A 17,985-nucleotide genomic window follows, 5' to 3' on the forward strand; every position below is an offset into this window, starting at 1 on the left:
AGTGTGGGAGGTTTCCTCTGAATATGGGGATTCTGATCCTTTGCTTTATAACATCACTTTATTAACCCTTTACAATTTCTTGGATTAGGAATTGTCTTTTCGCATACCCCAGCTTGCTCTCCATGAGACACACAGACACACAGACAGGGAGAGAAGCTTGGGGTCAGAGCGCAGGGTCAGCCATTGTACGGCGCCCCTGGAGCAGTTGTGGTTTAGGACCTTGCTCAGGGGCCCAACGGAGTAGGATTCCTCTGCCGGCTGCGGGATTTGAACCGGCAACCTCCCAGCCACAGGCACAGATCCTTAGCCACAGAGTTTAGTAGGGAAAGAGAGGAGAAGATGTGGAAATGAAGGTGACGGATCTAGTTTGCTTTAATAAAACATGTGGGGGCAGCTGTTCCCCCACCCCCCCTTTTTGCCCGCCTCTTCATTGGCAAAACACCAGATGCCCCCCTTCCCCCTACACACACGCACGTCTGAGACCGAGCGCCGTGTGTGTCTGTGTCCCGGACACGAGACGCAGTAACATTCCAGTGTGCGTGCCAGGATGGGTGCTGTTGACCGAAACAAGGCCTTTCACCGCGCAGAGCTGGGGCGCGGGGGCCGGCACTGCCCGGGGCTTGCGTGCCGGCGGTCGGAAGGGCGCGGCCCAGTGAACGTTTCGTGCTCTGTTGCAGGACCTCGCTGGCTGGAAGGCCCGGCACGGCAGATGGCTCGCTAGCCCCCTGGGAGAGAGCCGGCGGCCGCGATCTCGCGCCGGAGCCGTGAGCTGTGAGAGAGACGGTGAGCCCGCAGTACACTCAGCTCCGCACACGCTGGGAGTGTTAGCAGGCTTTCACCTCGCGCGTTAGTATGTCCCGCTACTCTTGGGATCGTTCGCCATGGCTGTCAGCTGTCACAATCACAGTGCTGGGCAGGAGAGCACAGTAAAATACAGGGCAGTCACATCCAGGGGAGACCCGTGTTAAACCTCAATCTACAACACGCCAAACTGCGTTCCCACACCGCTTTGACTCTCACAAGAAGATATTGCTTGTTTGGGAGAGAAGGGTTCCCATCACACCTGCTGGATATCATTCCGGGTCAGTTCCCCGTTACATCATTGCATCCGTAATGGACTTAATAACAGGATCAGTGTGAGATGTTTAGTTGTTTTCAGTGCCCAAAGATGTGGGAAGCTGACTTGTAACTAATGCCTTTCATAAGCAGCGCGAGATCGCCAGCTTTTGAGAAAATAATCTCTCAAAGGATCCATTGAACCGGCTTGTAAGGATTTAATTATTATAACTGAGGATTCAATTAAGTAACGAGGTCAGCTGGAGTGACGACCCCCAGTGGGGGTCCCCAGGGCCAGGATGGGGGAGCTCTTTATGGGGATCGGTGGCTTGCATGAGTGTGCTGAGAGGGCTCGCCCTGTTATGGGCAGAAATAAAAGCGGTATCATAAGGGTTTGTTGTGCAAATGGACTGATGGGAAAATGACTCTTTAATTAAGAACATGAGGATGTAAGAAATGTAAAAAACGAGAGGAGGCAGTTTTAAGTTTGGTATTTAGTAGTTAATTGAGCCAAGGATGTCACCCAGCTTGTTCCACGCTCCCACAACCCTTTAGGTAAAGAAATCCCTTCTGCCCTCAGTTTTAAATGCACTTCCACATCCAGTGGTTTCACTGTTCATTCTGAAAGAATCTGCTGGGTTAAAGACACAAGCATAGTCAGAAGCCTCAGCCTGCTTCCCGAGTGCTGCTGCCAGCCTATTCAGTGTTGTCCTCTGCAGCGTTCCAGAGTGCCCGGCGGCTGGCACTGACCCTCTGAGCATGAATGCCATTGTCCTGGACACTCTTGTCTGTGTGTCGCTCGGAGTGCCAGGCTGTCCCCTGCACACACTGGCGCGTGGCTGCCAGGTTACATCACTGCTGCCCTCCCTTGCCCCTTGCCCCGATTGGAACTGGGCGCGGTGGGTGCCCGCTCTACGTGGCTCCCCGCGCCCGTCCGCCCGGTGTGCAGGGTTCGGGCCTGGCGGCCACAGCTGCTCTGCCCCTCTCTCTGTCTTCGCTCTCTTCCCCTCTGTCGGCCCTCCCCAGCTGGACGCCCACCGGGCTGTGGGCTTGTCTCCTTCTCTGTGCCGGGTTCATTCCGCCGTGCTAACTGAAGAGGGCCGGGCGAAGCTGTGTGCTCGGTTCTGTCAGCTCGTGCAAACTAGTGATGGACGGAGCGGGTCTCTGCGGTATAGCTGGAGTCCGCGAAGCAGGCGCAGTGCTTCAGGGCGACCTTGGGTAACAAGTCACAGTCTGTCCAGTCTGTAGCCCTGTAGGTCACACAGCGGGACAGGCACATAGCAAGGCATAGTGAAGAAGTGAGGATTGCTTCTGGGATTGATGTCAAGCAGTGTCAGTGTTGGTAACGAATGGCCCCATTTGCCCTAGAGGAATGGGGGCGGGAGTAGGCGGTGGAGGAGGTGGATCAAAGCACGTGCACCTGAAATTTTCCTTTTTTCAAAAAACAGTCCGCTCAGGAAACTGCCGAAGTTCGACTTCCTATGATGATGCCATTCGGCTTGAGAAGACCCCGCCCCTCCTCCCCCCAGTCTGGCGATGATGTCACAGACGACCCTGCTCCTCCCTCCGACCAGCTATGACGTCGCAGGTGACGTCACTCCTTTCCTCAGAAGGTTGCTGATGTCACAGATGACTCTGCCCCGCTCCCATCAGCAGTGGTGTTGCTAGACCCCGGGGTATCGCTCTGCTCGTTTTCATTGCACAACAAGGGAAGGGCTGGGTGTTGAGAGATGGGAGCAGTCATCTGATCAGTCCTCCGATTTGTCAGTCTGTTAGTCGGACATCGGCGGCGTGCTCCCCTCTTCTGTCCTGCCAAACCGAAACTCGTCTCGTCGTGGTCAGGAGGCGATCGTTTACTATCCACCAGTGGGTGTTCGGCTCTGATAGCACTGCGGGCGGCCCCTGCGAGCCCACTTCCTTCCTTCCTGAGTGAGTGAGTGTTTGTTCCACTTGATTTTTCCGTTCCTTTTCACCTCCGCAGATCCTCAGATGCCACCTGCTACAGAGGAGGAGGTGGGGGTGGGGGGGCAGTGTGTTTCTTTTCCATCCTTTTGACATGCTCCCACAATCCTTTGGGTACAGAAGTGCCTCCTGCTCTCATCTTCCACATTTCCACATTACAGTGCACCGGCTCGTACCGTAGTACAGACGCAGTGAACCTGTGGCAGAAGCCCAGGTGCCGGCAGGGCAGGGTTCGATGGTGACGCACAGTGTGGCCAAGCCCAACGCATGTTGTGAGTGCGGTAGAACCAGAGGACTACGGAGTGGCCACGCCAGCTGACCGTGGGGAGCTGCTGGAAGAGACGGCGGCATCAGGGCTGCGTTGTCCAATTTTTTACAGCATGTGTCAGGATCGGGCTCCGGGTCCATCGCAAGTTCAGACCAGTGGTTTTCTTCAACACACAAACTCTGCACAGGCTAGTGACTCAGGCATCAGGTCAGCAGGCTAGCTCTCCTCTGTGAAGGCTCTCTCCTTGCAGTCAAAGTGGTGAAGCTTTTTGTGCATTGTCCTGCAAAGGTTTAACAGAATTATGTATTTTATAGGGCAACATGGTAGCTTTGCTGCCTCGATGTACTGTGGCCCTGGGCTCAATTCTGGGCCTGTTTGTGTGGAGTTTGTATGTTAACATGGTTAATTAGTTTGTGGGGAAAACTGGTCCTGGTGTGAGTGGTTAGAAAATGGATGGCTGTACAGGCATTTTATAGTGGTGACCTGTTGTGTCCAGCATAGGGTGAATAGCCCAGCAGTATGTCCTGTGGATTCCTGAGGACTTTAACATAGTAACAGGACAGGTGCTCTCCTGCTACAGAAGTGTCATTACATGGGGCCTGGTGGTTGCGGAAGGCAACAGCTGACCTGGCTAATGTGTTAGACCAGTCTACCTCAGCGGCTTACAGGCAGGGGGTTGTCACATGGGAAGTCCACCTACGGAAGGCGCAATGTCAGGCTGCTACCCACATCTAATGCAGAGCTGCGCCGGGTCCTGTTGAGTGTGTGGTCATGTATCTGTAAAGAGATACTGCAATGTTTTGCAGCAGTTATTGGCGCTGGTGGTGGAGTAGTCCTTATTTTGCTTGAATGTTACACATACGCTTGCTTATCTGGGCTCTAGTAATCACCTACTCCATGGTTTAATTTGGGATCTAGGAGTTCCAGGAGAGTCCAGGGACACGAGTTACTTTGATCCCAAGCAGGAGTTCCTCGGGACTGGGACACAGTCCGCAGCCCCGCCGGCACCGGGGTCGCGGAGATCCGATTGCGGCGATGACGGGGCTTTAATCTTCTCGGCAAAGGGAACAAGCCTCCCGTCGTTCCCGAGCATCGGATTAGCACTCCGATCCTGGATCAATTTTTAGAACACAGCCGGGCTGTTTGCATAAGAAAACCAGCGTGACTCCAGGCATTGTTAATTAGAACGCGAGAAGAGTAATTTGTTCTTTTTCGGGACTGTTGTATAAGACAGGAAGTCTGCAGCAAGCTCCGAGCAGGCCGGGGGGGTGGGGAGTCACATGGCGGGGGAGACTCGGAGGGAAACAAAAAATGTATTATCCCCCCCCCCCTCGCCCCCCAGCCCTGCTCATGGAAGTGATTAATTAGTGCACTGGTTCTGGGCAGCTCTCTCTCTGTGTGCTGACACTCACTGCACTGCACATCTCCGAACTGTCGGCCACTGCCCTTTGTCACATCCTAAACAGCCTGCCCTGTCAGGCCCAGAAATGTCAATATTCACATTAGCTGTTGGAAAGATTTGAGCGTGGCAACTTCTTCTTAATGCAGTGGAGAGTGCCTGTTACCATTCTAAGTTGTTGTGTGAAATGTCTTGCTTTTTGATGTTTTTGCTTTGCCAGTTTCAAGAAAAGAAGTTGCAGGATCAGGACTACTTTCCAAGCAAACCCGCTTCACTGTTTCTGTGAATAAAAAGCCCCTCCAAAATCCCCCAGACTACGTTTAAGTGGAAGACAAATTCGTTTTGTTTCTTACCACACCTGTATTGCGGCTCTCTTAAATTTGCCTCTCTTGCTTTTATTATTGCTTTCATCAGATTAGGAGGAAATTCTGCATCGAGCCCACAAACCTCCCCGTGAATGAGCCAAACGTGCAGATAAACTTTCCGTTTTGTTGTTCTTGAAGAAACTGCAAGAAGAGAAATAAAAAAAAAAACAGCTTTCATTCATCTATTTTCTAACCACTTCTTCAAATTCAGGGTCACAGGGGAGCAACAGGAACAAGGCAGGGTACGCCTTGGACAGGACACCAGTCCAGCACACTGCAGAAGCAAACGCAAACACACACACACACACTCACCCCAGGGCCAGGCAGCTTACTAGCATGTGGTTAGACTGTGGGAGAAAATCAGAGTACCCAGAGGAAACCCACAGAGAACATGCAAACTCCATGCCAACAGCACCCCATGTCCTGGATTGAAGCCAGAGCTTCAGTGCTGCAAGGCAGCCATGTTAACCACTGTGCCACCCAACAGCAACTTCCCTCAGTGTGGTTTCTATTAACAGATTTGATTGTGTTCTAACTGATCTCCCTGGCATGTCCTGTCCATGTGGTAATTCCACAGCTGACTAACATGTGCAGCTGTTTAACGCACAGTTGCTGAAATGCCATTGGTCGTTTGTGTTTCAGAGCATGGCCCTGATTGGCCGCCCGATCCAGATGTGCCCGAGCAGCAGCAGCAGCAGCAGCAGCAGCGGTGGCCAGCTGTGAGATGCTGTCCGGCAGCTGGCGCAAGACTGCACTGCCCTCGGCGGCCAGAGGGGGCAGCGTGGTGCTGGAGGCCCAGTATGACTACTCGTACCGGGCCACGGACGGGCGGCAGGTGTCGATGCGCGAGGGCGAGCGCTTCGTGCTGCTGCGCAAGGCCAACGACGACTGGTGGCAGGTGCGCCGCATGGGCGCCCCGCCCAAGTCGAAGCCCATCTACGTGCCCGCGACCTACGTGACCGAAGTGCAGGCCAATGTCCGCCTGGTGGCCAGGGCCTCCCTCACGCCCTGCTCACAGTCGCCCTGCCCAGGTAAGGACGGTCACTGAGTTTGTGTCGAAAACAACCCTGCAGCCACAGAAACAGGCCTCTTGAGTGTCGGTCCCCAGTCGGAGGTTTTTCCTTCTGTGCATCAGTTTGTTTTTGTGCACCACTGCATTTTCTCCAGATGTGCAAAAGCGACCAGAGAAATCAGGGATATTATAAGGGACTTTGTTTTACATTCAAGAAAGGAGGAGGTTCAAGACCTATTGGCTTCAATGCCCTGCTAACAGCTTTTCTGTTAATTTCAATCAGTTCAGTTCTTGTTTTTGAGGTTATATAGCGCCTGTGTTCGAAGGTCAGATGTGTGCAGCAGCAGGGGCAGGTCAGGCCAGCGTAGAGCAGAGGAGTCGCTGCCATGTGTACTCTCCGGATCTCTCGGGACATGCACAGCACAGCAGACCACACCGCACGGTCAGACAGTACATTACAGAACAGTAAATAATAAAGACAATACTCAGAACAATAAATACAAACAGAACGATGAGTACGGGGTAGAAAGTCAGAGTGCAGGGTGGGTTGAGTGCTGGGGCACTCCACAGTGAGCTGTTCAGGATGCCCTCTGCAGTGGGCTGGAAGCTGTTCTGAAGCCTAGTGGTCCGGGCTTGAACAGTGCAGTACTGCTTGCAGGAGCACAGAGGGGGGGCACCGTCTGCGGCCGGGATGGCTGGGGTCCCGAGTGATGGCGTGAATCTCCTCGACGGAGGGTAGGTCGCACCCTGTGTGACCCAGCGGGGCCGCGGGGGAGGCAGGACTGACACCAGGGCCGTGTCTTCCTCTCCTGCAGCGCCCGCCAGGACCTTCTGCCGCTCCATGGAAGACCTCAACTCCACCTTCCGCGGCCGGGGGGCCGGGGGCCACTTCCCCACGCTGCCCTTCGCCGGCCCCCCTCCCTCCTCCTCCTCAGGCCACCTCCTGCTGCCCCCGGACCCCTCCGGCCCCATGGCCCGCAGCAAGAGTTCCAGCATGCTGCCCCAGAACCCCTATCAGGAGCCCGAGGCGGGGGGCAGCCCCAGCGGGGCCCCCCACACCAAGAGCTACAGCCAGGGGGACATCGTGGAGGCCCCCCGCAGGCACAGCCACCTGCAGGTAGGGCGCGAAGACCGTGCAGGAGGAACTGAGTCTCTTTAGTCTTGGACAGGGAAGCTTAGGAGGGACCTGAGCTGAATATCCAGGATCTTCTCAGACACTGACAGAGCCAACCCAGCTGACGTCTTGGGAAGGTGAAACATGTGGAAAGTGCATTTAAAACTAAGAAGAGGAGGCACTCCTTTACCCAAAGGGTTGCAGGAGCGTGGAACTGGTTACTCAGCCATGTTGTTGAAGCTGCTACCCTGACTTCTTTCACAAAAATGGCTGAATGGACTCATTGGATTAATTAACTACTAACTGCCCAGTGGCCTTTTGGGACGAATGGTCACCTCTCGTTTGCAACCTTTCTCAGGATTTTATGCTTAACACACATGCACAGTCCCGATAAGCCACTTAGTCTAAATCCACTAAGCACCTGATTTGGTCATTGTCTACTGTTGCACACAATAGAACAGACCCCTTCTGCATTAAAAGAAAAAATACAAACCTTGAATCGGAGACATTAAAACGCAGAGCACAAAACGGAGCACAAACACATCGACATCAGCCTGGGCTAGGCCTTGTACAACACATACACTTGTATGTAAAAGTTTAGGCACCCCTGATCAAATTGCCTCTTTCAATGAATCTCGAAGTGAAAAGAAGTTCACACAACCTCTGCAGGGTACAAACTTAAATATGATGTATTTCTGCACTTTGCAATGCTCAATTACTGTTTGTTTGCTGAATTAAACAGATTGGAAAAAATAAAACGGTGAATGTGGCATGTGCAAAAGTGTGGGCGGTGTGAGATTCTGTGAAACGTGCAATTTGACCAGGGGTGCCCGACCACATAGCCAAACCGCGCTGCTCCATACTCCCGCCTCTCTTTGGGTAAAGAAGCACCTCCTCAGTTTTATGTGTATTCTACAGAGCCATTTGAAGGCCAGGTGCAGCCCAGCTAAATGGCGGTTACGCGCCTTGTGCTGACTGCACCTTTCTGCCTCTCTGTGAAGAGGTGCTGACGTGTTCTGAAAGCAGTCGAAGCCACAGCGTTTCCTCTCTGTCAGCCCGGCTCTGGTCCCCGGAAGCCGAGTCACAGCGAGGGGTGAGGCCCCGCACCCCCCTGGAGGGGCCAAACTTTCCATTTATCTGGGGATGGAAGGCTTTTGTTCCTTCCAAAAGACTGCTTTTAGCCCAGCTCTTTGCATACAAACAGCATGGAACCCCAGGTGATGCCTGTGATTTGAATACCCTCCCATTTAGGAAGGGGGGAACTACTTATTTTGTAATATTCACACAGCCTAGCCTGTCTAGTTTTAATGTGTTTACTTAATGCCCAATCTGAAACCATTTGCTGATAAGCAGGGTCTTTAAAGGCTGTGCTTGTTTCCCTCTTGCTTTGTGATGTCACCCAAAGTGGCAGCCAATAGAAACCAGGGATTACAGAGCGCTGCTGTCAGCTGCCTGCACTGTCTTGTGGCTGGAGTGAGTGGGTGGATTGTGCCGCCCCCTTCTGGATACTGTCAGTACTACAGCCAGTCGTCATAGTGTACCACAGAGGTTCACTTATCATTCATTAGTGAAATGACTGCATTATGTAATCCAGGCCAGATTTGCTTTAACCTCCCGATCTGGAAGAAAAAAGCTTTTCCCTTAGTGTTTCTGCCTGTTAAGCCCATAGCTCTGTCTCCTATTTTTGAATAGGTGTCTGGCTTGTGTTTTGTATTTTGTAACCCCGGATAACCACCTCATCAATTACATTTTGACTCAAGTTTCAGTTGAACATCCTGCTTCTTATCAGCGTTTGCAGTGCAGCACTCTTCCTGTGTGAGCTGTTGTGCCTCCGCAGTCCTGTGCTTGGTGAATGCCCACCGTGCTGCTGCTGCTGTTAATCTGTTAATCTGTTAAAAAGACATTGCCTGTCATCTGTCTGCACGTACAGTACTTGACAGTGTCCATGAAGGTCCATTCTGTCTGTAAGGACAGCTGCAGTAGAATCTCCTCCACCTCTCTCTCTTCCTCTTCTCTCTCCCCCTCCTTCCTCTCATTGACAATTCAATCCCTCACTCAATTCACTCTCTCAACCCCCTCACTCAATTCACTCTCTCAACCCCCTCACTCAATTCACTCTCTCTCACCCCTCACTCAATTCACTCTCTCTCAACCCCCACACTCAATTCACTCTCTCTCTCCCCACTCAATTCACTCTCTCACCCCTCACTCAATTCACTCTCTCTCAACCCCCACACTCAATTCACTCTCTCTCACCCCTCACTCAATTCACTCTCTCTCACCCCTCACTCAATTCACTCTCTCTCAACCCCCACACTCAATTCACTCTCTCTCACCCCCTCACTCAATTCACTCTCTCTCTCCCCACTCAATTCACTCTCTCACCCCTCACTCAATTCACTCTCTCTCAACCCCCACACTCAATTCACTTTCTCACCCCACACTCTATTCACTCTCTCTCAACACCCACACTCAATTCACTTTCTCACCCCACACTCTATTCACTCTCTCTCAACACCCACACTCAATTCACTCTCTCTCAACCCCCACACTCAATTCACTCTCTCACTCCTCACTCTCTCTTCCTGTTCTTTCATTGACTCTCCCTCTCAGTCTTGAATTGCGAGGGCTTTACCGGCAACACCAATGAATTACAGTGCTGCCACAGACCCTCTCCCTCACCCTATTTGCTCTCGCTCTCACTCGCCCAGTTATCTGCCCTTCTGCAGACAGGAACAGGAGCTCACAGCTGTTAGACAGCCAGCCCTGACCTTATGATGTTGGCACTCGTGTGACCTGTGACCCTATGTGACCTGTGTGACCCTTGTGACCTGTGACCCACGTAACCTGTGACCTGTGACCCTTTTGACCTGTGATAAGAGCGGCCGGTGACACATGTGACCTTTGTGACCTGTGTGATCTGTGACCTATGACCCTTGTGACCTTTGGGACCCTTGTGACCTGTGCTCTCGTGTCTCTCCAGCTGGGGGCCCAGCCCTACATCCCGCGCCACTCCCTGCTGGAGTCGCCCCTCTACAGCTCCCGGCGGCTGTCGGAGCCGCCCAGCCCGACCCAGCGGCCCCTGCAGGTGCTGGACCTGTGGGAGCAGCACCTGGACCCCGTCACGGGCCGCTGCTTCTACGTCAATAGCGTGACCCGTGAGCGATCCTGGAAGCCGCCCCGCCGGGCCAAGGAGCGCGCTGCCAGCCGGGTAACTGCCCCCCCTCTCCTCTTCTTCCTCCTGCTCCTGCCCTGAACTGCCAATCCCTCCCCCCCGGACTCATCCCGGCCAGCATCAGGCCCTTTTCTCAAGCCAGAATGTGCATTTTAACACGAGTAGATTCGCCAGTTAGTTTTGTAGTTAGTTCACCTGCCATGCGATCGCCAGTGGTGGTGTTGCATCTCGGCTTGCAGCGCCAACGCCTGTGCCCACTCTGGGGAGATTGAGGAAGGGCAGACGCACCCCCTCCCCCTCGGCCACCGCGCCCGATCCAGCCTGACATGTACGGGGGAGAGCGCTGTCCTCACAGCAGCCCTGCAGGAGGCGCTGTCTTGCAGGAAGCAGGTCGGCTGACCCCAGCCTGCGCTCCTGGGGGGGCCGAGTCTGGTAACAAACTGCACTTTTCAGCTGGTCTGATTAATATCTTTTGTTTTGTTTTCAACATGCTGCACCGAGCTCCCTGAAGTTCCTGGTGTTAGAGGAATTTGCATTGTCTCTTATTGTAGTTATTAACTTCCTGTCGTTGCTGTGCTGGAAAAAGTTCTCTTTCTGTAAAGTCAGGTTCCTCTTTTCCATCTGCGGCCGATTCCTCCCCTTTTAACTGCTCCAGGCAGATTGGAGACAACAGGCCCAGTCAAAGTCACCCCAGAATCAGACCTGGTTTTTCTTCTTGCGTCTTTCTTATCATAACTGGCTGTAGACTGCACCACGTGCTCAGCCCGCGGATCCAGACCTACACGCTGTCCCTTTGCTGTGCTGATAGGGGGCGTCTTTCCAAGCGCCTGTCTCCAGCTGATCAGCCCCCCCGTCATTCTCTCCCGCTAGAAGAGTTTGCAGTGACATACTGCACATTGCCTCCTCTCTCTCAAGACGCGTACAGGGGTACCCCACACAGCGTGCAGGGATTCTGCCTAAAGCATGTGAGGGTACCTCTGGGAGTGTGCAGGGTCCCCCCAGGGAGCATAGAGGAAGACCATGGGCCAGGCTGTGTGAAGGGGTACCTCCTGGGAGCGTGTATGGGTGTTGTGGGCTGAGTGGAGGGGTACCGTGGGCCGAGTGAAGGGGTACCCACTGGGGGAGTGTAGGGGTACCGTGGGCTGATGAAGGGGTGCTGCAGAGGGTGTGTAGGACAGCACAGTGAAACCATGGCAAAGCACTGAGAGACTGGTCAATGGTGATAGAAACTGGGGTGAAAGAAATTCACATTATAAACTGCCACTCCAGAGTTCTTGGGCAATCTCCTTGACTGTGGTACTCATCCTGAATCCTGACACGGATTTCTGAAACTGCCCATTTGCCCCGACAATTCCAGCCGCGGCTGTGCCCTCACAGGCATGCCACACTTCTGTCAGGGTTGGGCGTTTCGCAGGGAGGGTGGGGGGTATGGTCTCTAGGTGTCTGGAATTAGTTTGTCTTTAGAGCCAGGTGTGCTGTTGTCTTTCAGGGTGATCAGGATGACGCTGTTCATCTCTGATGGATCTTTGATCTTTTTTGGGGGGATGAAATTGGTTGCTGATGGGTGGTGTTTTGAACTTGTATTTTTTAGAATGATCCCTTAATCATTCTAAACCAGTTGATTAATTGTAAAGGGAGACTCTGAACCTTTTGGGTCTGTGCTTCATGAGGAAAAAGATATGTCACCTCTGGATTAATTTATCAAAAGCAGAGCTATTTCCAGAGTAAGTAATTAGAAACATAAGCACTTGTCTGCCCTGCAGGTTCAGCCCTGTGACCCAGCTGTCACTGGTTCTGGAAGACGCCCAGAGGCGACTATGACACGACAGAGCAGCGCGGAGGTACAGCGTTAGCAGGGTTCTGTCTGGTTCACAGTGACATCATGTAGGGACACAACCCTCCTCAAATCAGCTGTAACTCACCCATGAGGCACTGTGGTGCTCACAGAGTTGTGTATAATTGGTCATTTGTATAAGTTGTGTTTAGTTGGCCATTTCAAATCGGGCTGTAGTCACACAATAATTTTTTCCACTGATAAGCTAATGCCAGGAGAGGAGGCACTTCTTTACCCAGAGAGTTGCAGGGGTGTGGAGCAGACAGCTTGGCCATGATGTTGAAACTGATACCTTGGCTTCTTCCAAGCTGGTTGAGATCCTGGGGTCAGAGAGCATCGGCATGATCTCCCTGATGAATTGAGTCCTTGCTGTTATTTGTTCATCCCGGTGATGAACCTGAGTAGCTTCAGGCCGTTTAGAGTGAGGGAGGCTGATCTGTCTGTGCTGACAGCATGCTGTGATGCCAAGAATGCGTTTCTCTAGCGTCCGCCAATGCCCAGAGCCCCACGGCCAGTCCCAGCATGCTTGGCGGCACGGCAGGGGGGGTGTCGGACAGGTGGAGCTCAGCCTGCTCGGCAGTCGCCACTGAAAAGGGAAGGCGGTGCGTTCCCACTTCCTTGACAGCAACCCGCATGCACGTACACACACAGACTCCCGCAGAGCAGGAAACGATTGTGGTGATTGTGATCGCCTCTCTGCCTCTCTCCCCGGCCGTGACAGGCTAGTCCTTTCCAGGGAGGAACGTTCCCTCGGGACTCCAACCAGCTTTCGTCCCCAAGTCAGGATTCTGGGAATGGGAGTCTGCAAAAGGTAAGGATGCTGATGGACATCAATGACAAAATTCCCGAAGACCCAAATCCTTCTCGGTAAATGGCAAGCAGCAGAGGTTGGGGAGTTTTTTGAGAGGAAGCCAAACTGCAGAGTGGAAAATAATTGACTGAAAATGTGTTTTTGTTTGTGTTGTGCATTAAGGTTTAAAATATTTCAACACCACTTGTTTCGGGACATTCTGGGAAACATTGTGTAGAAGGAAATGTTGCTGTAGTGCTGCTGGCCTGCAGTTCAGATCACTGTGCTGGTGATGACGCAATGATGATGTCGCGGTGATGTCACTACAGAATGTTCATTCCAAGAAGTTCCACCATCCCCAGGGTCAAGATCGGCTCTGCTACCTTTTTCTGTTGTACAAGATAGATAGATAAGACTTTATTGATCCCGAAGGGAAATTGATGTGTTACAGCAGTCCAGCCCAAGACAAGCAAAAAAAAAACAGACATCAGAATAGACGAAAAATTAGAATACGTACAGTCATACAAAATAAATATGAAATAAAATAAATAAATAAAAAATAATAAATACATAAGTGTGTGGAAAATATTATCATAGTCACTGTAAAAACAATGAAATATGTGCAAAATGTGCATAGGTATATACAGATTGAGTGTCCAAAAAAAGTACAACACTGGCTACTGTCTACAGTAGTGTGACCAAACTCAACACTGCCTTACTCCACAGGTGGTTATGTCTACAGTAGTGTGACCAAACGCTTGTTTATCACTTCTGGTTGATAAACAATATGTTCCAAGAAGTGTTCGGTTAATTTGATCAGTGTATTGCTTGTTGCTTGTTGCGTTTTTTGGAAGGAATGGTCCTGTAACAGATGATCTCTCTGTCTGATTGTCGGGTCTATCTGCTCAGCTGCCCCTGTGTTTATCGGTCTTTTGTGGTAAATGCAGTACAGTAGGAAAGAGTGCGGTCTGTGTGTTCACTACACAGATTGTGACATAGCTGGTGTTCAGATAGTGTTCATGTTGTGGGGATTAGCATGGCTGTAGCAGAGGTCTAGTGTACTCAGGTCCAGGGTGACTGGACAGAGAGATCAGTCACTCTGCACACCGGACAGCACTCCTGTCCTGGTTACCTTGAGACAGTGAACTGGCGTCTGTTGCCAGTGAACTGAATGTGCTCTGCCTTTGCTCTTGTGATGTACTGTAGCTCCCTCACCCGGAAATGAATGAATGAATGAGATCCATTTCTGTCAAAACCAAAACAGGGCCCATTAGAAGGCGCACTGAAGGAGGGGCTGTCCGTTTGCTTGCTCCCCGCCGTCTCCTCCACTCACCCCTGGGATACGCCCAGCCTGTGTCCTCCGCTGGCCTCGTGCTGCCCTCCTGGCAGGCACTGTGTCCTGCAGGTTCCTGAGAACGCGGACAAGCTCTACCGGAGATTCTGGATTTTTGGTCCGTCTTCCCTGCTTGGTCTTGGATAAGCAGGAGTGCTTCAGTGGGAGTGGGTTCTGGCTCCAGAGGACAGCTGGTGCCTGCGGAGTGGTGGGATTTTGATTTCCCATGGTTCTGTGTTCTGCGTGGCTCGGCTTTGAAAAAGAGCGCTTAAGGCTGTACTTCTGTAGGCCTGGGTACAGACTGCCAGTGTCATCTCAGCACAAATCCTTGTCTGGGACAGTCGCAAAGAGCAGGGACTCCTGAGCACATGTCCCATCCTGCATCGCCCGCCTTCATTTTTTACCTTTGACCTTTGAACCTCTCCTGCTACTTTAGCAGAGAGGTGAGGTCACTTCTGGCTGGATTGGGGCTGTACTTTTTTTAAAGGCTTTGTGCTTAAGAAAGGGGGCTGTTGTTACAGCTTCGGGGCGCAGGGGGTCACTAGCTTTGGTCTGGTAGCCTAACCCAGTCACCCTCTCCATGTCTTTTAAAGCCTCTGAGACCCTGCTTTCCCAGGGACGAACACACTCCTGGTTTGTCAGGGGTAGTTTTCATTAAATCTGCCTGTGAAGGCGCGGGCTGTTGCCAAGACCTTAAAAAACAGACCCCCATGCTCTCTAAGCCCTGTGTCTGAAACCCGAAATCCTTTAAGATGGAAATCTCCCTCACGTTGAGGATTTTGTCCTTATAACTCCCTTCGCCAGGCTTTGCACAATGCGAACAGCACGTCAGCCGTTCAGCTCTCCATGGAAAACGCCAAGTTCCAAAACATCACCAGGAGCCACACACACACAAGAGCGTCCAAACACAAAAACATGGGAGTACCCACATACACACATACTGTACATCGGTAACACCAGGACTGGGCCTGTGCTGCTGATTGTGTCAAGATGTTGGCACGGTCATGCATTTAGACCCGATGGTCTTCCGTCAGTTCATGTGAGTCAACACAAGGAAACGAGGAAATGAAAATAAGAACTGGGTAAAAGAGATGAAATATTAACTGCAGAAAACCACATGGTGAGAGCAGGCCTTTCAGTTCTCATGAGCCTGCCGTGTCCTCGATATCCCGTCTTCAGTCTCATCTTGAAAACAGAGTCAGTGCTGTATTCTGTGAAATTGCTAGAACTTTACTCACATTGAAAAAAAAATTAACTCCTAATTCGAGCTCTCATAACTAATTTGTTTAAGCTCTGTAATGAGTCTGTTTGCTCCTGATACTAAATGAACTAATCTGAGAGATTAAGGAGAGGAATTCACTGTAATCCAATCCTTGTGCTCCCTTAAAGATCTGGATCCTCATTGGTTAATACATCATTGAGGATGTGGATCCTGATTGGTTGATAGATGATTGACGCTGATTGGCCACACCCCTCTCCCTCACATGCTGGTGTGTTGGGGTCCCTGTGCTGAGGTCCACACGTGTACAAACCCCATGTTCTCGCTCCAAAGAGAAAAGGGATCCAAGTTAAAAAAGGATCTGTGTTTTTTGTTTCTGAAACAATGTTTTTGTTCATCGAAATCCTCATACCGTAAATCAGCTAATTCTGGCTAATCTCCCCCGGCACTGTGCTGTATGGGTTTGTGAAGTGTGTCATTTGAGAAGCCCCCCCTCCTCATTTATCCTTTGGATAAGTAACCTTCACCACCCTGCTCCCCCCAAGGACAAAACATACATAAAGATCCTGCTGTATTATACGTTGTACCAATGTTTCATTCTGTTCCTGCCCATTAGTTGTGTAAAGACCTGTTGTTTCTTGAATGGCTCCAGTGCTGGGCGGGGTGGTGACCATGTCTCTGCTGCGTCACAGCGCCTCCACCTGGCCAAGCCGCTCCACTGCGCCCTAAAGGAGAGTTAGACCCGATCAGAACAGGGGGTGTGTGTCCCCAGTCGTGTTCCTGGGAACCCTGACCCTCAGTGACCCCCCTCTCCCCCTGCCACATGTGGGTTATCCGGCACTTCGTGGGGGCTCCTGGTGAGTGCCTGCTGTCTTTTTCTGCTCTTAAAGACCTCACGGCACCTCCCCCCACCCCCCCCGGGCCCTACGGAGGTGATTTCCAGTCAGGGAGCCGAGGAAAGACCCTGCCTCCCCTCGGACAGACCGGCTGACGCTGGCAGCTCGAACGCAGGCAGGACCGAGCAGAGGGCTGCTGGGAACGGCTGAGACCACCTGATGCGCCCCCTTGACGTGGCTGTGATGCCCGGAGCCCCTGAGCCAGGCGCTGCGGCCGCTGGCTGGCCGCTGTGTCGTCCCTCCAGCCTCGCAGCAGAGACTGCCCAGAAAGAACCGAGCTCGGAGACAGACTCCCCTCTGCTCAGCTGCCGTGAGGAGCTCAGCTGTGACGCAGGCCTGAGGCCTGGGGTTTTCTTCGGCGGCCGTGTCCCCTGCCCTGCTTGTGCACGCACGCCGGCCAGCTGGCTGACGAATTCCTGCAGCTCTGGCACCTGTTTTAACACGAGGGCTGGGAGGAGGGCGGGGGGCGGGAGCAGAGCTCATCAACTATTCTCGCCTGGTAATGGTTCCGTTCGCGAGCTGCATAGGAGGAGAATAATCAGCCTTGCACGAGCGCTGCACTTCCTTCTTCTCAAAGCCGCAGTGTGTAAAAGAGAGATTATCTTCCTCTTTGAAAGAGGAAATCTCTTTCGGAGCTCCGAGGCTGGGGCTGCGACAGGAGGCTGCGGGCTGCTGCTGATTGAGGCGCGCTGTCTTGTCGCCCCTGGGCATGCGACACCGGGGCCACTCACACGGACCCCTCTCACGCAGATCGATCCCACGCTCGTGAGCTGGGCTTTGATTGGACAGCATGGACCCGATGAGTGAGAGCCTTGTAAGTTGTGATTTGCTTCGTCCGGTAGATCTGCTCTCTCTTCCCGGCCTCCGTGGGGTGGACGGACCTGCTCATGTTTTGCACGGGGGCTGGGAAGTCTTTGCAGGGAGCGGCTCTCTCTCGGGATGGGTGGGGCCAAAGGTCACGGTCAGAGATTTGATCCAGATATTTTTGGTGTTTTTGCCTTTCTGTGTGTTTGTGTGCGTCTTTCTTGGAAGTTCCTTTTATACTTCAGTGCTTAGGTGCCTTTACGACAGCAGTTCTCAGCCCGGAGAGCGATGCCCACTCTTCTCAAAGTCCTTGATGCAAACATTTGAGTTTGACTTGCAGGGAACATTGTGAATCATAGAAGGGGTGATTAGAAAAGGGGTTTGTGTGTGTGAATTTGGGGGTGTTGGGGCAGGTTGGGCTGGCATTCTGTAAATTCTTTTCATGGTGATCTGTGGTCTGAGCAGTTCCAGAAAAGGTTGGTGTCACTGCGGTCACGTTAAAGAGATGTTTTATCGTTCTGAGTTGAAATGGAAACGGGCTTGGAGGAAACTGCACCCTGCCACTAGAGAAATGGTCACAGAGCCAACTCTGTTCACCAATGGTCACTTGTTCACCAATCAGATATGCACATTAAGCAATGATTTTGTGCAAATAATGCACAAGGGAAGCTAGGAAAATAAAAATCCAGAAAGCACGCAAACGTGTATCAGTAGTCTTACTGTCCAGTTCTGTGCTTTTCTGCAAATGTTTCTGTGAA

General features: G+C 52.2%; 1 protein-coding gene across 11 annotated transcripts in view; it reads left to right on the forward strand.

The window, feature by feature from the left end:
* arhgap9 (Rho GTPase activating protein 9) overlaps window positions 1–17,985 on the forward strand; it is a 55,195-nt gene that overhangs the window by 18,156 nt on the left and 19,054 nt on the right. For 3 of the 11 annotated variants that reach the window (XM_069186458.1, XM_069186500.1, XM_069186492.1), the window contains exons 2-7: window positions 678–783; window positions 5,693–6,081; window positions 6,878–7,179; window positions 10,160–10,387; window positions 12,115–12,192; window positions 12,907–12,996. In XM_069186458.1, coding sequence (XP_069042559.1) covers window positions 5,775–6,081; window positions 6,878–7,179; window positions 10,160–10,387; window positions 12,115–12,192; window positions 12,907–12,996 — 1,005 coding nt within the window. In that variant the 5' untranslated portion in view covers window positions 678–783; window positions 5,693–5,774. The other 8 variants (XM_069186506.1, XM_069186525.1, XM_069186463.1 and 5 more) reach the window with 7 other exon arrangements.

The sequence above is a fragment of the Lepisosteus oculatus genome, chromosome 1, assembly GCF_040954835.1.
Source record: "Lepisosteus oculatus isolate fLepOcu1 chromosome 1, fLepOcu1.hap2, whole genome shotgun sequence".
NCBI classification, from domain to species: domain Eukaryota; kingdom Metazoa; phylum Chordata; class Actinopteri; order Semionotiformes; family Lepisosteidae; genus Lepisosteus; species Lepisosteus oculatus.